Source organism: Topomyia yanbarensis, chromosome 3, assembly GCF_030247195.1.
Source record: "Topomyia yanbarensis strain Yona2022 chromosome 3, ASM3024719v1, whole genome shotgun sequence".
In the NCBI taxonomy this organism is placed as follows: Eukaryota; Metazoa; Arthropoda; class Insecta; order Diptera; family Culicidae; genus Topomyia; species Topomyia yanbarensis.
The window spans coordinates 92,292,519-92,320,279 of record NC_080672.1 but is presented as its reverse complement, the minus strand read 5'-3'; the positions used below and the strand labels follow the sequence as shown (position 1 = coordinate 92,320,279).

At 41.0% G+C, this 27,761-nt stretch overlaps 1 protein-coding gene across 2 annotated transcripts in view; it reads right to left on the bottom strand.

Moving 5' to 3' along the window:
- LOC131690264 (SLIT-ROBO Rho GTPase-activating protein 1-like) overlaps window positions 1-27,761 on the bottom strand; it is a 417,012-nt gene that overhangs the window by 324,617 nt on the left and 64,634 nt on the right. For both annotated transcript variants that reach the window (XM_058975895.1, XM_058975896.1), the window contains exon 2: window positions 13,707-15,272. In XM_058975895.1, the coding sequence (XP_058831878.1) occupies window positions 13,707-13,800 (94 nt within the window). In that variant the 5' untranslated portion in view covers window positions 13,801-15,272. The remainder of the gene's footprint in view (window positions 1-13,706; window positions 15,273-27,761) is intronic.

Below are 27,761 nucleotides of genomic sequence, written 5' to 3'. Positions count from 1 at the left end.
TAAAAAAGATAGAAGATATGAGAATGAAATCGTAGAAAAGTAAAGAATTAAGAGTGTAAGAAAGTAAAAAATCAATAAAGTAAGATATCAAACAATATGGAAGTTGAAAAGTAATAATTTAAGAAAGTGGGCAGGTAAGAAAGAAACATACTAGGAAAGTGACAAAGTAAGAACTTCAAAGTCTAAAAACCTGGAAAATGGAAAGTGTTGCTAATACTAAAGTGAAAAAATATGAAAGTAAACAAATGATAAAAAGAAAGCAAGAGGCTATTGAATACCTGCACTATAAAATAAAGACTTTAAGAAACATGAATAATAAGAGAAATTTAGTAGCTAAGAAAATAAGAAACTAAGAACGCAAGATACTATAAAATTAAAAAAAAACTGAAAAAACTATGAAATTAAGAATCTAAAAAAATTGAGATTAAGATACTGAGAAACTAAGCGACTGAGGAACCAAAAAACTGAGAAAATAAGAAACTAACAAATTAAAAAAACCTACTAAGACTAAGACCAAAAAACTTAGATACTAAGAAACATGAAAAATAAGATACATAGAATAGCAGATAATAAAAATCAAGGAAACAAGAAACTAAAAAACGTAAAATTATAAAATAATAAACTAATAAATCAAACTACTAAGATACTAAGAGACAAGGAAACTTAAAAACTAAGAGAAACTACAGAACAAACTAAAACAAAAAGAAGACAAAAATACATAGAGACCAAGAAACTTAAAAGTGGAAGGCCGACAACAAAGAAAGCAAAGCAATGAGAAATTTAGAAACTAAAAAACTAATCAACAAAGAAATTTGTACACTAAGAAATAAATAAAGAGAGAAACTATGTCATTAGAGAGATAAGAAATAAAGAAACCAAACTAATAACAAACTACGAAATGAAGATAATGAGAAACTGAGAAACCTAGAAACTAATACAATGAAAAAATAATAAACTAAGAATATAATAAACTAAGAAATTAGAAAAATAGGAAAAAATGAACTAAACAACTAAGATGCTAAGAAACGAAGAATTTACGAAACTAAAAACTAATAAACTAGCAAACAAAAAACTAAGACATTAAGAAACTTAGATACTAAGTAAATAAAAAAATGGAAGACAAAAAATAAAGAAACCACGATAACAAGAATCTTTTCAAAACAAACTAATAAGGTAATAAACTAGCGAAATAAGAAACAAAAAAAAAACAAGATAAAAAGAAACTAAAAATTCATGATAATAAGAAACTGAGAAACATCGAAACTAAAAATATTGAAACAAAGATAATAAGCAGCTAAGAAATAAAAGTGAGAGATTAAGAAAAGTAACTAAGAAACAAGTACGAAAAAAACAAAGAAAATACACTAAGAAACATTGAAACTAAGACTCTAAGAAATTAAGGAAAGAAAAAAAGACACTAAGAAACATAGAAACTAAGACTCTAAGAAACTAGAAATCTGTGACCAATAAAATAAGAATATAAGAATATAAGAAACTAAGAAATTAAAAAAAATTAACTAACCAGCTAAGATGCCAAAAAACGAAGAATTTAAGAGACTAAAACTAAAAAAAATAAGAAACTAGCAAACGACAAAACTAATACATTAAGAAAATTTGATACCAAGTAACTAAAAAATGGGAAAACAAAAAATAAAGAAACCACGATAACAATAAATTTTTCAAAACAATGAAACTTAAAAACTAATAAGGTAATAAACTAGCGAAATAAGAAACAAAAAGAAAACAAGATAAAAAGAAACTCATGATAATAAGAAACTGAGAAACTAAAAGCTTTGAAACCAAGATAATAAGAAGCTAAAAAATGAAAGTGAGAAATTATGAGAAGTAACTAAGAAACTAGTACGAAAAGAAACAAAGAAAAAAGACTCTAAGAAGCTAGAAATCTGGGATCTAAAAACTAGGAAACTGAAAAACTGTAATACTGCGTAACCGAAAAGCTAAGAAAATAGGCCACCGAAAAACTAAGGAACACAGAAGTTGAGAAAAAGATTATTTCGCACATTTTCGAAACTAGACAAAAATGTGAAATTTTAAAATTCCTAGAATAATGTACAAACACACTCTCTTCTGGTGTTCACGATGCATGCCCAGTCTATTGTATTCTGTTCGTATTTTAACAGCCTTCCTATGCCAGTAAATTTCTGTATTTCAAACAACTCGTTGACCATGTGTCTGGGTCATTCTCTACCTTAATGTGTGGTACTGAATATTGAAAGCAGAATTCTACGCTCAAAAACACCGAGCATTCCATGCGATATGGTTGTACAAGGGAAGCAGGGAAAATCAGCTGTATATACTGTGTGGGTCGGAAGGTTCTGGGTTTTCGGCTGACCAACCGGTTACGAGTTATATTTGCGCCTGAAACAAGCCTTCAAATCTCGTGAGGAATATCATTATTACCGACCGTTATTAATTTAAACCCTGGAACCAACCTCATTTGGACTACTTCGTTATCTACCAGCCACAAGTACTTTGTATAATATAGCCAAATTTAAAGTCAAATATATTTTAATATCATTTCTTTTAAAAGCAAAAAATCCTCTTTCACTACTCTGCGATCAACACTAATAATATCGAAGACATCCGCTACACGAAACCTGTTGATTTCATGTTTGAACACGCGTACTGCGCTACATTAAGGTCCTCATCAGTCAGCTTCAAAAAATTGGTTTTTATGCTTCAATCGTTAGAATTGTTATCAGAGAATATTCTTGAAAATTTTCAGGTATAGATGATTAACATCTGATGCCTGTACGTTACCTTTATTTAGATTTTTTTTCATTCTAAAATTTTGAAGCCCATTTTATGAAAACCAGGTTTTTAAAAATTCCATGCACGATTACAAAACTTATAAATACTATGCTGCCGTTCTACGCATACTTGTCCCATGTATATAGGGAATCCCATAGAACATGGGATAAATATACTTATAATGGCAGTATGTATACAAGTAAAACACTGTTTTTAGAAAATTTAAATGTGCACAGACTGAACTAAAAAATGTGTTGAAAAATCCCATTTTACTAAAAATCGAGCACTTAATTAAAAAATGACTAAAATATTTAAAATTTCAACTTTCAATCAGAATAGTCCGCCATTTTTTATTTATTTTAATATTCAAAAAACTTTTTTTTGGAATAAATATGAGTTCAAAAATACGCAAAAGATCTTGTGGTCAAGAAACCATCTTTTTATGAGCCACTGATTAAGGGACATGGGGTGGGCGTAGCGTAGTTGGTAAATCGATTGTCTTGTACGCATCGCACCTGGGTTCGAGTCCCGACCCCGCACACAGGGTTAAAAAAATTTCATAAGAGATTTTTCTAACCCGAAGAGGCGAATGACCTTAAGGTTAAAACCTCTATAATCGAAATAAAAAAATGATTAAGAGACCCTCTTAAACCTAATATGCAGGAATGCATTATTCTGCTTCAATTCATTTACCGTCACAAACGCATCGACATACTTGATGTTAGCACATCCATCGCCATACGGATAAGCTTAAGCAGTTTTGTTGAAAGCCATATTCCATAATTATCTGCCATAGTTCGGTTCGTTACACTAAATCGTACGCTACCTTGAATTTCACAAAAATGCATTATGTTGTGTGTTCCCTGAATTTATCAAGAATTGTACATATTATATATAGTTCATCTTGGATCATTGAACTATAACCAAGTCTGGTTCGTCTCCAACAAAAAAACCAAGTCTAGGCTGCAAGGTAGGTGGGGCACAACGAGGGTCTTACGTCGGGTTAAAAAATTGGTGACGACGAAGATCGTGTGACTGGGAGGCATTGTCGTGGTGAGCTTGATAACGTCTTTGATGTCTGATCTTGAAGTCGCCAAATCCGATATCGATATTAGGTGTCCAAAGTGGAACTCGCTAGTGACCTGCTTCCGGCCCACCCACAAGGCTTTGTGCTACCTTCCGCATTGAATTCTCGAAATGCTCATTTCAGACCACTTGAAGTGATAATTTTGATAGTGTCAAGTTACATTCTTCCAAAGTCGCACACAAATCTAAATCGCGTATCGCTGTTTCAGTGAATGCTCCATCGCGCCGTGACACAATCGAACAAAAACAGACTTTGTGCGAATACATAACCCGAGTGAGCCAAGACTGGCGCGTTTGGAATGGCACATCTACCCATCTCATTATCTGACAAGTTCGAGAGCGCCTCGATGGATAGTCACATCACAATAGAATTATGTGCATTACTTTCACAATACACCATGTACCCTACCTCTTCCACCTTTTCGTCATACCTACACCTCATGCGCTAGTTTATTTTTTTTGAGATTTACTTTTATTTTGTACTCTCTATACCGTTTTCTATTTCGACGTACATAGCCGCTGCAAGCATTCGGCTCTTAGCTTGTTTTTTTATTTTTCATTTCCATGCGTGGAGCGTACCATTCCATTCCGCTGATTTCAGTGTTCTATTAATCTATTCGGAAACATTGAACAATTGTGCGTTAAGGTTATCTACAGTAGGTCGGTCTTCCATTCGTTAAGCTTCTGGGTATATTCCTTGGCAATCTCACTCGGTAGTCACTGTATATTGATTTGCTTAATTCTCTGAAACCTTGAAGCGCTGATTTGGAACATTGTTGCTCAATTTTTTTACCAGCAGATAATAGTCCTGGAAATATCCTACCATAGAATATATCATATAAACATATAAACATATAAAGGTCTCGACCATCTATTGGAATGCGGTCGATATCAAAGCACGTGTCGATATTGCGGTTTAGAATATTTCTTCGCGCAACATAAACTAATCATTCATATACCTGAGATTAAACTGATCAATATAGTGTCCGTGTTCCATATCATGTTTTAGGGGTTAGGTTTCGGGTTTTATCCAAACGCCGATAAGAACAATATTCACATTCTTTGCATAAAACTGTCAACTTAGTACTTCTATTTCTGTAAATCATTCTTAAACTCGATCATAACAAGATAAAAAATCCTTTTCAAATAGCACACAACAAGTTAGCATCAACCTGATTGGCATTGGAATTTTCTGCACAGATCTTTAATGGCAGAAATAATGCAACAAAACTTATTTACAGTTGATTTGTCCTATAGCTAGTTCATGTTCGCCTTTGACCCCCGCATTCACAGTTTCTTATCTCAAGTGCACTTCTTTCTGTTTGGCACAACAGTTTTGAAATAAACCCTACGCAACTATCGAACAGCACTTGGAAGCGAACGGCGACGAACCGCAGAGCATATGTTTCTTACAGCGCCATATATGCGCCACATTCCTTTACGTATATCTATCTGCATGTGAAGTGAAGTTTGATGCAAGCCTTCTTCAGGTCAACGCAAGACGGGCGGCAATGCGAGAATGCCAATTGAATATGAAACTCGCAATATGCAAAACACACCCTAGTTGTATTGCGAAAAATATATTGAAACGATTCTCGCCTTAGGCGTGGGGGGACACCCATATGAGAAAGAAAGAAGGAAAAAGACAGAGATCTAATAATATGACCGACCAAGAGTCAAGTGATAGTGATATACGAGCGGCTTACTTACTGGCCACATTGGCGCGTCACCCACCCACCGTCATCGTAACAAGAACGAATGGTGATTAAACTTTTTATGATTTCCTTCGGTTGGTCATATATTCAGCATCATGAAAAGTAAGTATCGGTTTAGAGTGCTAAAAAATTGTGGATGACGTTTCAAAATAACTGCACTCGTCAGCATCTTCCTCGACGCACGATAGGTTAGGATGATGCATCATGTCAAATCCAGAAATTGTTAATCGTCATCGTCTGTTTGTGCAGGAAAGGATACACAGCTCTACAGACGTCATCGGAGAGCACTTCTTTCTCGTAACGCCAAACATAAATATGTACAAAATAATGCGCACATGTTGCGATGAAGGCCAAGTCCCAGTTGTAGTATAGTAGCAAGTTGAGGAGCTTTATACTCTCCGTTATTTATAAACATATGAATACTGTGCTTCAAATTAGCAAATAAGAAGGGTGCTTTGTTCGGTTTCATTAGTTAGATGAAGATCTAAGTTTTACTGGCATATGTCTCTCATTTGACTGAACGTAGAATATAGTCAATGCAAGCTGTATTATTATGGAATTGAGCTAAAAAAACTTTTTTTTTCGAGTTATCCTACTGGTGCTGTAGAGCTAGGTTCTCGGAAGGGCTCCCCGTCAGAATCACACACTACAATTGCAGACGAGACAGACAATGGCGCACACTAAAACACTGCTTTAGGCCAATTGCAGCGGGCCGTGATTCTGAATGTGATATTCATTGTACGGTACAGGTATGTGCGGGCGTAGGGACTTCGCGCGATCGTGTGTATCATCGCGAAGGGCTCGAGCATTTGTACGTTAACGTGTTCGATCGCGTGTGCGTTTGTATGTCGCGTGTGCTAACGTGTATGTAACTTTGCGTGTATAAATTCTATTTTATAACCTTGTGCCTTTTACATATTCGCGTGTGTTCTTGGATGATCGCTCGCGGACCGTGAATCCGGAAGGGCTTAAGCGTTCGTATATTAACGTGTTTGTCGGTTGTGCTCGCGTGTGTAAATTCTGTTTGATAACCGTCTAGCCAAACACATATTCGCGTGTGTTCTTGGATAGTCACGAGGACCGTCATTCTGATATTTAGTTTTCAGTGTACCGTTCAGGTTCTGACATGGAGTGAGTTACCCCTTATCACTAGAGTTCCCGGCCATGTCGCCACGGAACGTATTGTCTAGTGGATATGAGAGCTTCCTTTTTTTTAATTGGTCCAATTGAAGGCATGGACCTAGACTTCTGGTACTGAAAATGGAGACTTCCGGAAGCGACCGATTCATGATCGCTCAAGCGGTGGATGGATGCTTGAGTACGCGATTGTAAATCTATAATTGCTGAAACATTCGCTTAATTACAGTGGTGTTTTTAGGTTGGCGAGATCGCGGGCGTAAGTATGTGATTGCAATTACATGTTCGCGTATATAGGAGCCAGTTTTTCATGCGTCGGTAAATTAAGCATACCTTAATTAATCCAATCCGATCTTCCCGAATGAATCGAATCGAATGCACGAATTCACCACCCGTAAAAAGTGACTAAAGAATCCTAGGAAGGATGACCCACTATTCTACCATATACGCTAGTTCTGCATTCATTCCCTGACCCAGCTGTCACAAATACTCAGACGAACACATACGCATATAGACATACGACTAGCACATAACAATTGTACATTAATACTAATGACTACAATTATTACAACACAACACAACTAATGGGGTACAATTCTTATATTTTTTAATGCGCCTGCGCACGTTGCGAAGCCGACCGATAAATCGACACACAATGACTCACACTGCGAGCCGTGTTCACAAACACTGCCATTAAGCTGTTGAACAATGCCTTGAAACACAGCCTAAAGAAAATGTCAATCCACGGTGACCCGCCAATCGGCTACGCCAGTGTGCACAGGCTTTTGGCTGATCGTTAGTTTGGGCTTGTGCAAAGTACACAACTTACGAAAAAGGCCCATAAACCCTCTCGGTCTTCTCGATGCACCACTATCGAAGCATAATGCAATAACCATCTTAAAGCAGTTGTTTGTCCGAGTTTTGATGATGTTTGCCATACCGTCGAACCCGGAGTTTGAAACAATTTTCTCCTTAGTGGAGAAAACATAGTTTTTACTTAAATTTCCCCACTTGGAAGTAATATTGCATAGTAGGGTAATGAGCCTATTTTCAACATACTAAGCAAGGTGCCTCACTAATTCGGTAAGTTCTTGCCTTACAATCAATGGAATGCGTAAAAAATGACATCAACCGCTTTGCTTCGTTGTTAAGAACCAATATAATAACACAAATGCGTTGAAAACAGTAAAATTCTCGTGTTTGAGCACAATGAAAACTTGAATCGAGTGCCCCTATTGTTGTGCTACCATTTTACTCAATGAGTTGAACAAAGATGACAGACACTGCTCTAACCAACGGCTTCAAATGGGTAGGGTGATAATAGAAACATGGCGCAAATAGGCTCATCACCATACATCTTGCATTGGCTTGCTAAGCCAAATCAAATGTTTCGATTTCACTAGTTCTCATCCGCTTTTCTTGTGGGACATCACGCAACACTAGGGCTTTGCTCAAAAACACAAAACGTGTTTTCATTTTTGGAGCTTGCATCGATCCGGCGCTAGCTTAGTCTTGTCACTAAGTTAGTGTCGGATTCTGATGAGAAACGCAAATTTCAAAACTAATTCAACTAGGGACTTAATTTCGCTGAAGTCAATGTATGCTATAAAAACAACTTTCTTCGTAAAACGAAAATAACCAGATGAAGTACCTATGTACAAATTATGCAAAAATCAGTTAGTTTTGCCCTTCAAAAATTATCAAAAAATTAATTTCCCAAATAGCCTAAAATTTTGCGGTAATGTTTCTTATAGCTCATCTCATACGAGAAAAAATTCTAATGAGAATATCGTGCGAACGAAATTTTCGTGATAACTAGCACTGTCAATCAAAATATTTATGTCAACGAATGCGTGCAAAAGAATAAACGCAGTTTCGCGCTGTTTTCGCCAGACCGGGCTTCATTCCAGAACGGGAAAGTGGCTTCGAAATTGTATACCACCAACAACGTGCAAGTCGTACCCTCGTACGTACAAAAAAACCCCTGGAATCGACAGATGTGATCTAAATTAGAATATGTTGGACAAGCTTAAGCAGAACCTTAAAAAAAACTCAGAAAGAAGTTGGAAATGAAAAACAATTCAATAGAAATTGGCGTGCAGTATCAAAAAAGTCTACACAAAAGCCGTACACAATCTGATGAAAGGTGTGACAATTCGAAATGGAGGCATTGGAAGCCTAATCACATGACTACATATTTTGTAGTAACAGAACATAAAAAAGAAATATAGTTTGTCAATTCATAATCCAACCTAATCAGGTATTCTTTCTTCTGTGTTCCAACTAAGGTATGAGATTCCTGTGTTCCAACTAAGGTATGAGATTAATTAGAGTTCTTATGACCGAACCTTTTTGGCAAGTACTGATTCTACTAAAGCGGTTAGTACCGGTAAAATACGTAAACAAAAACAAAACTAAATAACACCAGAGCGAAATAAAATGTTACGCTTATTAGTAATCTGTGCTTTAGTCGACCTACTAATCTCGCCTAGAGCAAAAGAAAAATCACTCAATTATAGCTATCAATAAAGTAAGCATTCAATTTCTCCTGCTTTGTTGCTTATCCACTGCACAAACAGTACAATTCCTCGGCCTGTGCAGTGAAGTCAGAAAACTACAGAAGTGAAACGTGCCTCTACTACGAGAATTATCATTGCGACTGACTTTAAGTAAACTCAAATTAGATTGTTTAGATTAGGCGATACTGGCGTCAGAAGTTTAGCCGAGGATGGAAGCATTATTTCGAAGAACTTCATGCAACACAACAACGTTCGAGCCTAGGTTCCTGTATACATATATGGATAGTGATGAACTTGAAGCGCATGTTACTATTGGGGTTTTTCATTGAAAGCCCCGGGGCAGTGGATTGCACTGGTGTTGAATTGTCTAGCAGAAGAGCAGGCCACTAGACGTGTTTCATTCCCACTTCTGCTAGAAAGTGCAAAACCAGTGCAATCCACCGCTCCAGTGTTTTTCAATGAAAAACGACATATGTTTTAATTGCCGCAAGGTTCTACTGTATCGATTTTGTTGGCTATTTTCAACAAATGTGAGACTAAGAGAAGCGTAAGCAATGAAATTGAAAGACGGATAGGTATTCTAGAGCGAATCAGTTATAAACTTAGAACGGAAAACTAGGACTAGGCAGGCTCATATGGACATGATCGAAAGGAAAGGCTTGTCTCCAACCTCTCAGGTGCCCGATACTCGCCAGGTTCTGCTCCACTTGGTCCAGCTACCGGGAACGATGCGCTCCTCTCCGTCTTGTACCTGCCCGGTTGGAGGTGAAAACCAACTTGGTGGAGTTGTTGTCCGGCATCCTCACCACATGCCCCGCCCACCGTACCCTTCCAGCCTGAGCTACTTTCCGGATACTTGGCTCACCATAGAGTCGCGCAAGTTCGTGATTCATCCTTCTCCTCCACACGCCATCCTCCTGCACACCACCGAAGATCGTTCTCAGCACCCTTCTTTCGAAGACTTCGAGTGCTTGCAGATCCTCCTCGAGCATTGTCCACGTTTTGTGCCCGTAGAGAACCACCGGTCTAATCAGTGTGTTGTACATGGCGCATTTCGTGCGGTGGTGAAGCTTCCTGGATCTCAAAGTTTTGTGGAACCCTTAGTAAGCACGACTTCCAGAGATAATACGTCTTCTGATCTCTCGGCTGGTGTTTTTGTCCGCAGTCACCAATGAGCCTAGATAGATGAACTCGTCAACCACCTCGAACTCGTCGCCGTCGATCGTAATACTACTGCCCAAGCGTTCCCTATCGCGATCGGTTCCGCCAGCCAGCATGTACTTCGTCTTAGACACATTTATCTTCAGTCCTACTCGTGCTGCTTCGCGCTATTAGCAAAAGACGAAAAAGATGAGTCTGCTGTTTCCACTTCCGTCGATATGACTCCACATTCTGACGAGCGGCTTGAAGCAACATCGCTGCGCGTGCTGCATTCATCTCGTCCAATATCTCTTGGCACTCGTCATCGAACCAATCGTTTCGTCGACTCCCCTGTACGTATCCCAGGACGCTCTCCGCAGTGCTGCTTATGGCTGATTTAGTCCTGGTCCAGCAGTCCTCAAGGGGAGCATCGATGAGCTCCTCCTCCGGTGGCAGCGCTGCTTCAAGATGCTGCGCGTACGTTGTCGCGACGTTGGTTTCCCGCAGTCGGTCCAGGTTATACCGCGGCGGGCGCCAATATCTTATTCTGTTCACTACGGATAGTTTTGGACGCAGTTTAACAATCACCAGATAGTGGTCCGAGTCGATTTTAGTGCCCCTATAGGTCCTTACGTCGATAATGTCCGAGAAGTGCCGTCCATCAATCAGAACATGATAAATTTGCGTCTCTGTTTGTTGCGGTGATCTCCAGGTGTATCGGTGCTGGAAGAAGATGCTCCTTATGGCCATGTTCTTGGAGGTGGCGAAATCGAAGTTTTAGGCCGTTCTCGTTCGTCTGCTGGTGGGCGCTGAACCTTCCAATTAGCGGTCTGTATTCCACCTCCTGACCAACCTGAACATTAAGGTCGCCGATGACGATCTAGACATCATGTCTTGGGCAGCGATCGTATTCACGCTCCAGCTGCGCGTAAAATTCGTTCTTAACGTCATCGCTACTTCCGAGGTGGAGACCATGCACGTTAATTATGCTGATGTTGAAGAACCGGCCCTTGATCCTCAACCTGCACATTCTGTCACTGATCGGCCACCATCCGATCACACGCTTTTCATCTCCCCCACCACCATAAAGGCTGTTCCCAGCTCGTGTGTATTGCCGCAGCTCTGGTAGATGGTGTGGTTCCCGCGAAAGACCCGCACCGTAGACCCTTTCCAACACACCTCATGCAGCGCCACAATGTCGAACTTGCGGTTTTTCACTATATCGGCAAGTATGCGAGTGCTCCCGATAAAGTTAAGCGACCTGCAGTTCCATGCCCCAAGTTTCCAGTCTCTTGTCCGTTTCCGTTGCGTACGTCTGTGCCAATTTTGTCCGTCCGAAATTTCTTGTTGAACTTCCTGAACATGCTATTTTTATGGCGGGTAGCTAGGCCTGCGCCAACCTTGCAGTAACGCTGAAGGATCACGGGAGGAGAGAGATTTGGGCTAAGCGCTGATTTAAAGGCGGCGCTGGCTCGCCTTGTCAGGGCTGCTTTAGGGCATGCGGTATTTAGGCCTAGAACGTGTAGAACCCACTACCTCGTCCTACCACACCCGCAGTTAGCCCCCGCTACAGGTTCGGGTCGCGAATCACAACTAGTTGCTATCGCGACTACGCATTATCCACCACCTATGACCCGCCCGGTTGCTTGCAGCTCAGCTTCCCACATAGCGTTCTTCCACCACCACGGGCCCGGGCATGAATAGCGAGCGATCTGTAGATGTGTCAAAATAAGCCAGTTTTTTATTAAATCTAGAACCATCTATAGACAAATCCACATTGACGAATACCTCCAAAAGTGATTTCTTCAGGTCTCATGAAGGTCTGACACTAGTTTTGTACTACTGTTGCTTTCCTAAACAGTGGTAAAAATTTGAACACTTCAGAACTTGACTCTGTCAAAAAATGTAGGGCCGTCGGAAGCTAAAACTTCGTAAAATCGCACTCCTGGCCCTTTCTTCAAAATCGTCCAGTGCAGTACTCTACGTCACTCTTTCGAGTTTGAATCGCTCATATGGTAGTCTCTCATCCATTCTCTTTCTGGGTCGCCGATGGATCAAAAACTCTTGCCGTTGTGTTTATTATATTTATTGCGCATAATAAACATGTCGTTTGCAAATTGGTATTTAACCCAATTATGGAAACGTGTCTGATCGGGAGAGTGGAGATGCCAACTTGTCATAAACATTTCACAGTGAATTTCTTCACATTCATTTGACATATTTTTTATACTTTTTGAACGTTTGCTTTGTGCTGCAAACTTTGGAAATAATCATTGAAGTGTTAATAAGAAGCAATACTCCCGATGGTTGACGGTTCGGAGTTCAAATTGCTCGTTTCGAATTATCGGAAATTGATCGCGAGCGACTTTCGTACATATTGCTAAGATCATATTGTCTATAGAGGATATCTCTATGATATTTCACGCTGCATTATCCTTTTAGGTGACGCCCCGCAGAAGAATTCTTATTAAAATGCCTATTCGAACGGCATTAATATTTCTACTGGAGGTTGCACTCCTGATAACATTGTTCTAAAATGAAAAAGACAAAGCACGTGAGTACTTAGCTAAATCACAATATCTACTATCCTAACACCAATCCTATCCTACGACACTTGTGGATGATGGAGAGAATTCCTCGGTCATAATAGACACAAGTGTTGAACTAACATTCCTTCCCATCCCTAAATTGACCCGCACTAGCGTGGCCATCTACGTTATTGATCATACTATAATCTTAGTCTCTTTAGGTTGCACGTTGAGTATGATATACTACTCCCAAGTACCATACAATTGGTTCAATATGCAATTTCAACAGGCTTTGATCAATTACGGGAAACTCACGTGCGGTCAACTAAGCTAAGCTAAGCTTATCGACATGTAAATTCAATGAAAGGATTTTGAACATTTTAGGAAGGCAACATAGCTTAGACAAACATAGATTATGATTTTCTAGTACTTTTTCATAAATGAAAAAAAAAAACTGGCAACCTTTTTTGTTTCGTTAGACAGATGTACTACGGCGGTTTGAACTAGTAATTAATTATTTTTAAAGGATATTCTATCCTTATTGACGAATTACACATGTACAAACTGCCATTATTATTTGTATGTCAGCATGGAGTTAACTGCCTCATACATTTATGGACTACGATAGACTAATCCAGATTATACGACTTGTATATTTATCCAAATATAGTATGCGACTGAAAGTTCCTACTAAGCAAGCTATATATAACGATATTGAACGGAAAACCAAAGTATCTCCTGGAATAAACAGGGTACACCTGCACACTAATTATAGGTTCGCGCCAAAATCGTGCCGAAGCAATACTCACTGTTAAATAGGTTAAGTTTACGGGTGGATCCCAGCCGTCGTATTGGACTCTTGATGTCCACATCGTTCTCGTCCATTAGCGTAACGCCGTTCATCGTTCCTGATTGCAGTTCTCCGAGGCTCGTATAATTTTACTGCCAATTAACCACACACCAAACAATGCACTCAGTAGGGATTTATGCACACTTCAAAATGACTTATTTCATTTTTTTTCGGCTAAAAATTTACGGATCTTCACTCGGCTTGATCGCACACTATTGTATTCCCACTCAAAGCAAGCTTCCACATGCAGATGCGAAACAATTTTCACGACACAGAACCGAATTACTTTTCGCCTTTCTTTTGAACAGCCGCCTATATAGGCATATCGAATGCATATATTTGTTTAGAAAACACAAACACTATTTTCGGCTTCAACAGAAAAGCTCGGATATTTCCACTTTCAATTTTATCACGATCAATAACTTTTTTCACAACACCAGATAGCAAATTATAGAATCTCAAATTACAACAGATTCACGACCCATGAAGTATCAAGAACCAGATATTACATGTCATCAATAAAAAAATCCTGTATGTTGCCGACAGATGCAAACGAATCAACGACCGTTCCGTGTTTGTTACGTACAAGCTGACATTTAAGATTCACACGTACGCAGTATAAGTAGCTTCTGGGCCGGCCAAATGAGAGTTGAATAAACTTCACTGCGACGCAACAGAGCTGCGGCAGATGTCCGTCCAAAATATTAGGATCAGTAGACCGGTCGTCTAGAGCTACTCTAAGGGGATGACGTAATTCCGTGTGTATAGGTACCACACTGCGGCCACAAATAGACCCCGCTCACGACGCGTGCTAAAATGACTCTGTTGCTTTCACACGCTCGAAGACGACAACGACGACACCCACCATGCACTAACTAGCACTAGCGTCACCGTCACAAAATCCTCCCGCGAGGGTCACCGGTTGCTTGTTGTTACGATCTACCGACACGATACGGTTCACCGGCTTTAGACTCTAATCTCTTACTCGAACCAAGCTGAACCAAGCTCTCACGAATACGCGTCCCAACGGTCCGACGGTCGGCGAACTAGTAAGTGAGTGAGAAGGAACCAAGTGAGCTCTCGACTCGGGCTGAAACTGTGTTTCTGTTTATTTTGGTTGTTGTTGTTTTCCCAGCTGCTGCCGATGCGCGCTGCCAGCCCTGCCGCAGAAAGAGAAGGACTCCTGCTGCCGCCTGCTGATGGTGTCCCGCTACAAGACAGAGCCAAAGAACGCGGGAATTGCTTCTTCACTGAGCGGGAAAGTGGTGGCGGGAACGGGGGCGGCTTGTAATTCTATTAGTTGTGGCACTTCGCGCACGTTATAAGAAACGCCAGGGAATGTTTCTAAGGTGGTATATTCGTGTGCCTACGCAAATATGGTGGTCAGTTCTCGGCTATTAGGAAAAGAATGCCGTGAACAAACATTTACACGGTGAGAAGGCACAAACGCGGCGGGGGATGGATGCATGCAGCTTGGCCGGGGTCTGACTGTGGTGGTGGTGGTAAAAGTTGTTCTTGTTGTTGTCTGGAAAGATATGAGAAAGGCGAAATTAGAATATACTGAGGCTGATTAGCAGACGTATTAAAAACACGCAACCATGTGGGAAGAAATGTGGAAAGGTTGGCGCGTTGATATAGCCGTATAAAAACAATGTGAACGAAAGCACTTTCTGTTACAACTTTTCCAGAGTGATAAGCATGACATATGAAGATTTTTCTCACATCATCAAGGGGCATAATTAAAATCCCTCCCCTAGGTTGATGGGTTTAACGGTACTGCAAACATCATCAAGCATATTTCGTACCTAAGTTTTAAAGAACCTTTGACAGAGAATCGATTTAAGATGGTTATTGTATTACCCCTCGATAGTGGTGCATCGAGGGGACCGAGAGGACGAATTTGGGTTTTTTTAAGGTTTGTGTTCTTTTCATACTTTTCATCAACCCAAATTAACAAACAACCATTAAAGAAATGTAAAAGTAGAGGCCTATTAGTGTTGGTGTTTGTAGTAATAATTGTTGTGCTTGAAATATTAATTTATAATTGTCTGCTGCTAGGCGGCCGGCAGATAGACATCTGTGCAGTAGCCGATCTACGTCTGATATGTTCCACCATCCATTGTGAATCCGTCCAATGATTTTTGCGGCAGATGGGCCAGACCGACAAAACGGTTACGTTGCTTCCCGAACCAATGGAGTTCCTGAAGCAGCTTTGGCCCAACAGGAACTGTGTCAGGTGAAATTTCACCTCTACGTGGTTTCTATTGACCTACGTCGATAGGTTTAGGATGAGCCGATAGGTCATCCTTCTCCGTATTGTCCCATTCCTGCTGCCACCTCGTCATCGAATCGTTTCTCATCATCTTCCTCACGTTTCTGGTGTTTCTCCGATTGTAACGGGTGCTCAATAAAAAAGAAGATTGTTTTCAAAACCTTTTGGTAATTAAAGTAAAGAGTGTAATTTTTTTTTCTCTCCAAGAGAATTGTTCACTGGACTCTTAAAGATGGCGTCGAAACAGCAAGCACTCCGCGAGCGTGTTGTACGGTTTTACGAAACGCATCGTCATCGTGGAAAAAAGTTTACGGTAGACCACTTTCGAGACGAAAACGTTCCCGTAAGTATAGTTTACCAGATCCTAGCATCCCTGAGCGTGGAGCGTAAGGCTGGCAGCAGCCGTCTGGCAAAGATAAAGATGAAGAAGAATAAGGAAGCGTTGAAAAAGCTGTTCGATAACAAGGACGGAACGAGTTTGCGTGACGCCGGCCGAAAATATCACTGCTCCCATACCTTGATTCACCGAACCCTCATGATGGGGGACATCATCTGTCGGAAGAAGACTCGGTCCCACGAGTACACGGACGAGCAGATAGCGATCGTGAAATCGCAGTGCCGGCGGATGACGAAGAACTACCGCGGAACGTCGTTCGTGCTGGACAACGAAAGTTACTTTCCGCTCTCATTCCAGGAAATGACAGCCACTATTCCAGTGAAAAATCGACCACACTTCTCGAAGTAAAATATAAGTTTAAGCATAAATTTGAAAAAAAGTCATAATGTATATCGCCGTATCGTACAGAGGGATTTCAAAGCCGTGGTTCAAACCGAGCGGTCTGGCCATCAATCAACAAGTGTACCAGGAGGAGTGTCCTGAGAAAAATCTTCTGCCAGTCTTAAAGGAGCATCAGCGGATGGGAAATACGTCTTCTGGTCGGACAAGGTGTCTTCCCATTACGCCAAAAAGATACCGTACGTGCCGAACGAAAGGAGCCCGACTAACTTGCCTCAGTGCCGTCCCATTGAGGATTTTTTGGGCTCCCTTAGTGTCCTAGTTTACAAAAATAATTGGCGGGCCAAGGATACGGAGCAGTTGACCACCAGGACCCGGAATTGCACCCTAAAGATGGATGTCAGTGCTGTTCAGCACTCTTGTGAGAGCATCGCGACTAAGTTGCGTCGTACGGCGGACCAGAGCCCCTTCTCCAATATTCATTGACGTTTTTTTGATGAATAAACATTTTGTTCTTAATAAAAAATACTGAATTCGTTGAAAATTTTTTTTGTTTTTTTTTAACTACATGACTGAAAAAAATCTCATTTTTATTGAACACCCGTTAGCACTCGATATCCTCTGCCAAGGTGGTGCAGATGGAAATCATCGTGACTGCTTTCGGCGATATTGACAGGAATCCCATATCGCAGTATCGATGACGAAACCCTAGTTTGAAGATGTCTTGTGCTGCTTCTCAGACCGTCGACGTTTGGCAAGATCCTTGCTATTGCGTTCCTTGCCTTCACGACTTTTCGCTGGCGTAGTCGACGTGGTTGTTGAAGCTCTACCGGTCGTCGAATATCACTCCCAATTACTTTAGTGCACCCTTCGATGCAATCACGCATCCTCTGACTTCGATCTGTATCCGCCGAACCGCTTTGCAGTTGCTGACCAACGACAGCTCCGTCTTGTTGTGTGCTATCTGCAGTTTGACCGCGTTCATCCAGTTCTCGATCGCGTCTATTGTTTCCGTTACCGTCCCCTACACTTCTTAAAGTGTCTCACTCATCACAGTTAGTGACACGTCGTCTGCGAAACCTATGATTGTCACTTTTCTGGGCAGCCGAAGTGTCAAGACCGCATAGTAAATCACGTTTCAGAGAGTTGGACCGAGTAGAGCCCTGAGAAACGCCCGCTGTGACTGGCATTGACATCTGCCTTTCGTTTGTCTTGTACGGCAGCACTCTGCTCTGGAAGAAGCTCTTCAGGATCTGGCGTAGATAGTTAGGGTCTCTCATTCCTAGCTTCCTAGGCACTGTTAAATGCATTCTTCACATCTATCGTTACCACAGCGGAGTATCGATTTCCTTATCGCTTCTGTTTAGATGCCCTCTCGCCCCTTTCGAGCACTGTCCGAATTGCCTCCACTGTCGATACTGTGAAATTGCCTTCATCTAAGCATTTCGGCTGCACCATTCTGAACATGTCCGAATATGCCAGGATCATAGATTTCAGTGATACGTTTGGTATTCCATCTAGATCGGGGACTTTTTCCGAATTCAGTTGCATCGACACTTCTTCGAGCTCTTCGTTGGTCACTTGACATTCGTTCGCATTTGCTCCTTCTCCTCTTCAGTTTACGGGGACACATATCAGCTGGCGTCGACGGGCACCTTCATATTTGCCATCACGACGCCTAATGCGTCCCACCAGGGACCAGTGTCTATTCCTCAGCACGGCCAGTGTCTACTCCTCAGCACGGCTCCTTGTTCCATCTTGCCTTTCTACCTTGATCTCCGGTTTTAAAACGATCCTAGCTTTTCAAAACGCTGCCTTACGCTCCTTTCTATCTGGTTCCGAGACTGCTCTCTGAATTCGCCTTCAGACTCTGAGACAAGCAGCGCGTAGCGTACTAAGTGTCTCATTAAGCTGGATGCCGTCTACTGTGTAGCTCCAGTTTTCGCGGCATTATGGCGTCACAATCCTTCTTGTAAGATCAGCAGCTTATCGTTCTCGAACCAGCTGTCCGACAGAATAGCCTCAACGCTGTCTTCCACTTTCGCTCGCCGATCATCCTTCTCCATATTAAAACAGGACTTCGTCGATCGATACAGCAACGGATCGCCAGGTGGTCGCTATAGGTATACTTCATTTTCGTCGTCAGTGAAGGATATCGATGATTTCCGAAACGTGCTAACGGAACCTTCCTTTCACAACCGTACGTCTATCTTCGCTAGAGCTTCCTGCAGGATATACCCTCTTGTGTTTATTACTATACTGCCCCACTCCACAGCCCAGGTATTGAAGTCACCACCAATTACTACCAGTTTTTGGCATACCAACTGCTCGACTAACAGCCTCAGGCTGAACTGCTCCACTGTCCACCTTGGAGGTGTGTAACAGCTGCATATGAAGATGCCGTTGATTTTAGCGATCACGAAACCTGCGTATGAGCGTTCTAACAATTCTTGAAATGGAGAATTTGTCCATAGCTTGTACCGAAATCGTTTCCGTTTTATCCGCCACCCAGTTATCATTATCAGGGGAAACCTGATACGGGTCTGCAATCGAAGCGACGTCATACATAGTTTCTGTCGAAGACACAACAATTACTTGCAATGTCCCAGCAATTGAGATTTATCTGGGTTATCTCCATTACCTCAGTCGCCCTCTTGTAGGCAGGTCATTTGAATCCACTTGTCTGATATCCGTCCACTGGAGTGCAAAACATGCAATTCGGCCTCTGCATGCAGTCTCTCGCAGGTGACCCGTCTCCCCGCTTTTCCAGCTCATCCTGGATCTAGCCGTGCCTTTGCAAGCCCCTGCCAAATGTCCAAAGCCTAAACACTTGAAACATTTCGCTTGTTTATTCACTCGTGAGGCGACTCTCAATGGGAACCTCGACCATCCAACCGTAACTTTGCCTACCTCCAGCGCCTTGACGGCAGCGATTACCGGTAGACAGATCATCGCTGTATATGCCTCTTCGTACGTCTTCTTTAACCGGATCGTTATACGCACCTTATCCAGGTTGCACTGTGTCTTAGGTGCACCTAAGACACAGTGCAACCTGCTTCAACTCTTACCGCTTCGCCCAGCGATTCGGTCATAATCTCCTGAATCTTTGAGCTGTTAATCGTAGGATCCTTCTTCAACTCGAAGAGGGGGAAAGGGGAACGCCTAGCTCTTACCGCGTTTTCAATCAGATTCCTCAGCTCCGGATCCTCTCTGACATTCTTGGCGAGCATGGCTCCTCTCTTTGGCATCCTTTCCTCCTCTGTTTCACCATTCTCTCCTTCTTTCACCGTTGCTGTTTCCTGCGTTTCTCCTTCCTAGCTTTTGAGTTGCGCGCTTAGCTTAGTCTTGGCGAGGTTCTTACCCTCTTTGAAGTCACGGAAATTGGCGTTTTCTCCACTCCAACCTGCTTCTTCTTTTCCTGTTTCGAAGACAGGGTAGGGCTGAGAAGACAATAGCCTTGGCCGACGTCAGTGCACGCTCAGTTACATCCGCCCTCAGCGTTGACGTGTCATACTCCCTGACGGTAGACGCTAATACCTTTCGGACTCCGAGAACCATCTCCTCAATGTTCTTATGACCATGGCTTCTCGCGCCACGAATTTGTGGAGCTCCTTCACCAAGTACTTCGTTGCCACTACTTCCGGTTTCTGTGGGGTTTTATTAACCCTGATCTGCTATGGCTGTTGTTGATGCTGCTGCTTCTCCTCCTCCTGCTCTTGCTGAAATAACTTCACCAAACCACCTCTGGCGAACGGATTCGCCGCGCCTACTCCGTATGTGTGAGTTTCTTGTTTGCTATTCATTTGATTGGGTCCTAACTCCGGGCGGTTATTTCCACTCGTTGTACGAAGTCGCTTCTTGTGATTCCACGGTTATCTATGCAAGCAGCGAGACCATGATAGGGTAACACTATTACACTATTACGAATCTAGTACCACCAACTATTGGCGACGAGGTCAGCCGTATTATTAGCCAACTCGTCATTTCAAGTCGGTCTAATCCCTCGTTACTCAGGGAGTACGACAGTACGCGTGTCAGCCCAAAGTCACCGTTCTATTCGTGATTTGTGTCCTGTCCGTTGTCCGTACGCCATGACTAGCACACCGTAATTAGGTGTTACTGACATCGATCATGATATGCCGGTTGGCACTCCGGTTCGGATAGGGTGCTTTTATGCTATTTGATAGAATTTTAGCAGAAGCGGAAAGACTCGCTGCGACGAAGCTGCTTCGGAATTCTGGCTTTTTATAGAAGTTTAACAGAGCCCAATACTGTCCAAACTCCACCATATTTTTGCAAAACTTTTCAGCTCACAGTAGCTACGCAAGGAGGACGTCGTTAGACCCCTGAAATATAAATCGATATGCATCATTAATGTTCATAATGGAGGTCGAACTTCTTCCATGATGGATCCTTAATACACCAAAAAAGTAATCTTTAGCTTCTTTGGTGTATTAAACTTCTACTCTATATTATCACTGTTGGTAATTTATAACATTATTTAATGAAAAATTATAAAATTACTCAATTAAAACCAAAATATAAAGAAAATATGGCACTTTCGGTAAGGAATGTTTAAATTATATAAGGCGATTGAATAGAATAACCAAAATATGCATAGGTGTTCTTTCTTATGCAGAGTTTGTTCAACTCTTTTTATTTGGGTTTTGATTGAGTAATTTCATGGTTTTCTACTAAATAATGTTTATAAGTTACCAACAGTGATACCAATATTGATTTTTTTGGAAACGACTATTTTTGGGTGTATCAAAGAACCATCATTGACCATTTATGGTGCATTTCGATAAATATTGATGTGAAATTCATATTTTGAGGCAGAACAATGGATCAAATTTTTTTGATGATGTCTCAAAAATAACCTGAAAATAACCATTTTTGGTACTTTTACACCATTGTATTGATTATTATAAATTACGTTAGCATAAAAAACTGGCACTTATTTGCAATGAGGAAAATATTTGGGTAAATGTAAATAAGCAATGAAAAATAACACAAAACGATCTCACGATGCGTGTTATTCTGAATTCATTAATCTATGGCATTTGTAATTGTAATTGTTTATTGAGGGTTTTAACCAAATGGTCATTCGCCCGTAATCTGTGGCATTTCAGCGAAGAATTCCTCTCCATCTGCAATCAACGAAATTGATGCATCAACAAGTCGAATTCAGATGGCGCTATAGACGCTAAATGGAACGAACCTGCTAACACACAACACAACAGAAGATACGACTTACTGAACGATCGATTTCGATTTCCTGTTAAATATACTATGTATCACTGTATATAGCTGACAAATCGTCCAAGCGATTCGACAGTGCTGCCACTCTCTGTTAGCCTTTCCACTACTTATGTAATCCAAAAATTTTCTGGAACAAGTTTTACACCCCTACTTTATCTCTTTGCATAATTTTTATTTTAATTTGGCATGCTATTTTTTCTTTTTTTTACATGATGTCAATTGCATATTCTCCCATGTACACTCACAATCTCTCTCATTCCAAACGTATAAATGCTCGTGACTTTCACGATAATACAAAGCTAGTCACAAACGCGAACATGCAATCGCGATCGTCCACACATACTCACGCGCACTTTAACGCATAAAAACGACTCTAAGTCTAGCACTTACGAATTTATAAACAAGGTATCAAGCGTGATCATGTATCGGTCACGTTCGGTAGCCTCAACCCTTTCCTGAGAACCATAGCTTTAGCTGGAAAATTCTAAAAAAAATTACGCGCATATACACTAGATAACATGTTTCAGAACGCAAGTACCGGGGGATTCCTGGTGATATGGGTATCACATACTCTTTTAGCATCAGAATGTATGTATACACTAGAAGCTACATACATGCTAGCATTCACGACATTCAAACGCCCACGCGATCGAACAAATTTACATACAGACGCTGGAGCCCATCGCAATGATACTAACCTGGTCACAAAGGCGAAAGTGCAATCGATCAACCCCGTACATCTACGCCCGAGATCTCGCATACACTAAGACACTCCGAAGGATGGTGCGTCATAACGTCCGGGACATTATGACACACCAGGCTGCGCCATGGCATCCGAAAACGGATGTGTGACATAATTACGCGGAACTTGGGATGGATCTGAATTTTGAAATTTAAAAAAAATGTAATATTTCGCGAATTTTTGAATACCTCGAAAAGCTATTGTCACAAAATTATAGTCCTCAAGTTAACTCTAAAATTCATCCATACACACCCATGCTCAACTATGTTGTTGCAAAGAGCTATAACGTTTTCAAAATTTTAATTTTTCAGGGTAAAATATAAATGTTTTTCAACATATTCACTACACATCGAAAAGGTGTAACCTATTTTCAACTATTTCCGAAACCCATTCAGAAAAAACTGAACAGAAAATAAGATTTCATCATGTTAAATCAGAGTTGGAGATTTTAAAATTTCGATCTATTTCTTCGGACCAATTTTCAATACCTGTTTTACCCTACTTCCCGTCAAGGTATGAAAGTAATATTTGACAGAAATTCTTCCCACATATGCACAAACAAACGCTGAAATGTTCATCAAAATCGGAGAACATCAATACGATCAGTGACAATATTTTGAAAAACTGATAATATAGCCAGGGACTGTATGCATTGCTACAAAAATTCCTTGTTGTATAAATTGAAAAAAAAAAACTATTTAATTGAGCTACGCAAATTTATCTTAAGCCGGCAAATCCTGGAAGCTCTGTACGATAATCTAGAACTCCTCTTTCCTCCTCTTTATTAAAAATTCGGCCTGACGCCCATTCGCCTTCATGTACTACGGTCTAACGTCCATTTGGTCTAATATCCATTCAGCCCAAATTCCACCCGGCCGAATAACCCTTAGCCCAATGCCCGGACACCGTTCTGACGCTGCTACTGCTGACTTGCAATCTAGCTGCGAATAAGCAGGATTAATATAGCAATTACAGTTTGTAAAACTTGAATAGAACAGCTCATGTTTTAAAGAAGGAAAAACACTCAATTATTTTCCACAGACTATCATTACAATACGTCCGGGTAGGAAACGGTTTCCTACCCGGACGTAGCCCAAATTCCAACCGGCCGAACAACCCATAGCCAAATGCCCGGACACCGTTCTGACGCTGCTACTGCTGCTTTGCAATCTAGCTGCGAATAAGCAGGATTAATATAGCAATTACAGTTTGTAAAACTTGAATAGAACATCTCATGTTGTAAAGACGGAAAAACACTCAATTATTTTCCCCAGACTATCATTACAATACGTCCGGGTAGGAAAGAGATTCCATGACGGTTCACTAATGCCGATAACTGCTGTTGAGCTGCTGTATCAGAGGTCTCGTGTTAGACCAGAATGAAGACAATATTACTTTTGCTCTCATAATCAAATTAGCTTATGTTTTAAATTTTATGACACTGCCTAACGACCCATTTAGCCTAATACCCATTTTGCCAAATGACTCATTCGGCCTAATGGCCCATTTGGCCTAATGGTTGTCGATCTAATTACATTAGGCTTTATGACGCACTCGGCCTAATGGCCTAACATCAAAAATGCATAAACAGCGTGCTAGCGGTGTAGTTTAGCGCACATTTTTTGTGAAACGCATTGAGTGGATAAAAAATGTGATGTCATAGATAAAATGTCCTCTTCCCCGGTTGTGGGTTGTGTGTCTTCATCATCAGTTGAAGTAACACTTCCAATCAATTAAACGCAATAAAGACATCGAAACATGATCTCATTGATTCTCCAACGTCCAATTAATTTTTCCTAACCAGAAGTTTGTGGACATCATAGATTAGTATTTATCGATATATTTCTTATCTGTGATTCACGTGTTAGAGAATTTTATGTTCGCTCTTCTTTGCAATTCTGTTGAAATCCGATCACCTTAGCCATGATGATACGATACGACCTTCCAAACGACCGTCAAAAAGAAAAGGATAAAATAAAGCCAGAAATGAACTGTCAAATTTAGACAATTTAAAACAATTTTTATCAATTTATTCCACTGATGATCTCCCACCAGTAAGTCAACAAACTCGGTCGCCACCAGTCAGACAGCTCTTTGTTTCGCCGGTGAATTAGTTTTTGCGATCATTTATTGTTATACGACTGGTCGGCGGCAACGACAGCGACATATGGTGAGTCAAGATTCTTCTCCTGTCAGCCATATGTGTATAGTGTACGTGGAGAGTTGCCTGGAGATTCTAGCTCCCGATTTATTATGTTTGTCGTTGTACTCATTTATCGCAATCAAAATAGCGAAAGAGAGTCCCCACCCGTCATTATCACAAATCAGAATTTATTGCGACGATCAACGGCGGCTTGGATGTGTGCGTGTGTGTGTGCGTTTTTTATGAGATTTAATCCTGTTCTGTCCCGGCCGGTTGCCACAGTAAATCCAACATATGAATTCCCTTGCGAAACAACGGAAATCACAAATTTAATCACTGATTAAATTCGTCCGCTCTTGTCCCGCGAGGAACCGTACAATCAAACTGATCCCCCGCGGCTGCTAATGGCCACTTGCCGATGTTTGCTTCGATGCGGTTAAGGCTCCGAAACGAACAGCGGCAAACCACTGAATTTGAGCAACATGTGCGCATCGACGATGTGCTAATTTAATTATGTCAGGGTTTTCAGTTCCTTGTCCTCCGCGGTCCAGCCGCAGTCAGTCGCAAACTGGACCATTAGCCGGGAGATGGAAGATACCGACACGCACCAGAGTCACTCGTGCCTTCCCGGCATGACAATCTGCCTGCCCAGTCTCGAACGGAACGAAAGCCCACTGAAACTCTCTTTCAATTAACGCGAATTCAGCTATGGACTGGCGATGGCGGAGGCGGCGACGGGTGTTACTGCGGCGCGCTCTAACGATCGTCCAAACCAGATATGCTAATTGCGGAGGAGGTGGCTCTGTGAACTGGTTTGGGTATATGTGTACCTGTCGTTCGGAGTTCAGGAAAAGATGTTCCAACTTGCCGCCGTCCGCCGGCGTTACATTGAACGACTTTCATATACCTACTAGCTTGCGAATTTACTTCCGTGAAGCAACGCGGGGTCTACTACTGCGAGGGATTAGATGAACATTTGAAGCCGGAATTAGACTTAGTTTTATTTTTTTGAGATCGTTGAATAGTCAAAATTTAAAAAAAAAAGTTTAACACGAGAACGGTATGAGATATTTTTTTTTAAATATAGCTTTAGTTTCTCTCGAATTCATCTTAAAACACTTCGCATTAACGATTCCAAGTATTTTAAATCTAAAATTGACACTTGGGAACAAGAAAGTCTGGAAAATAGTGACATTCTTACAAAAAAACTTACACTTACAACATTATTTCAAATAAATAATTCATTTTTTTGGTTTTGACGTAAGTGGCAATACCTTATTTAAGACTTTTTAATCATACCCAACGCGGAAAACAGATCGAAATGCTGAGTTAAGCGAAAGCAATTATGTGAAAAAAATCTCCCCAGCGGCAGGATTCGAACCTGCAACCCTAGGGACTCTGGCCCAATGCACCAACCCTTCTGCTAGCCCTATGATATGAAGACGCCCCAGAAAGAAAATATGATTATCGCATTAGCGACAGTAATCGTACCCTGCCTCTAAAATGAGATCACACACAACCGCAGCTGCCACCTAGCCTAATTTCCCCGTTGGATACCAAAGCCCGGGTTTTTATTATCGTCTAGGCCGGAGTCCCAAAGGTTGTAGGTCCCAATCCACACACATTTCACATAATTGCTTTCGTTTAACTCAGCATTTTGATCTGTTTTCCCCGTTGGGTACCATTAAAAAGTATTAAATAAGGCACTTAGGTCAAAAGCCAAAAAATGAAATATTTCTTCAATTTGAACGGCGCATTCACTCCCGTCATACCTCTGTTGACTAGGCAAGGGACTAGAAATCGTAGGCAGGGTACTATCACTATCGCCAATGCGATAAGCATGTGTTCTTTCTGGGACGTCTTCATATCCCAAGGATAGTATAAATAAGGGTTTGTGCATTGGGCCGGAGTCCCAAGGGTTGCAGGTTCGAATCATGCCTCTGGGAGGATATTTTCAAAAACTTTTTTTGTTGTTGTGGATTGTGAGTTGATCGAATTTTATCCAGGTACTCTTCGAATCCGAGTGATAGTAGTCTACCACAATCGACTTCAAAATAGAATGATTCGAAGTCTAAGGACTCCGAATTAAAAATTAGGTTAAACCTTTTTTGTTAACGATTATGAGTGAATTCTTTTTTTTTATTCTTTTTTGTATTGTAACGATATTCAATTAGCAAGTGAGCAGCACACTTGCCGTGAAGACGAGGTAAGGTACCTCTATTCATATTGCGTGAGAACGAAATACCGCTAAGGATATTCATTGCAATGCATTAGAAGGGAGTATTATTTTTCAATATTTTATTATTTTTCCTTTTAGTTCATCATACTAAAAAGAAAACATAAGAAATCGTTGCATCATTGCGGAAAATGAAAGCCAATTTAAGTTTTCTAATAGCATGAGTAGAGCAAATATCAGGCTTTCAAATTTGACATTTGTGCATGACTGCTGTATATTAGCATTAGTAAGACAAAAACGGGCTGTCAATCTCTGCTTAGCACAATAATTCACCTTTCCTGCTTAATACCAGCATTATACCAGAATATAGAGCTTAACGGCTCTTTAAGGCTGCCCTATATGTAGATCTAAAGCGGATATTAGGCTACGTTATAATGCTTATTGGTTACTTGGGCAATTCGTCCGCAGTGGGGCTACTTTTTACCGTGGATCGATATTCTTTATTATTTCACACAGTAGTTATGATAAACGATATTTTGCTATAGACGAATTTCGCGCTTAATCGTATTCAGAGTTGGCAGTACCCTCTAAGATTTTAATTAAACTTTCTGTACATGAAGACTTTGTCACATAAAGTCACTTTGCATATTTTGTTTTTCCAAAAATGATCTAGACTATCTTTT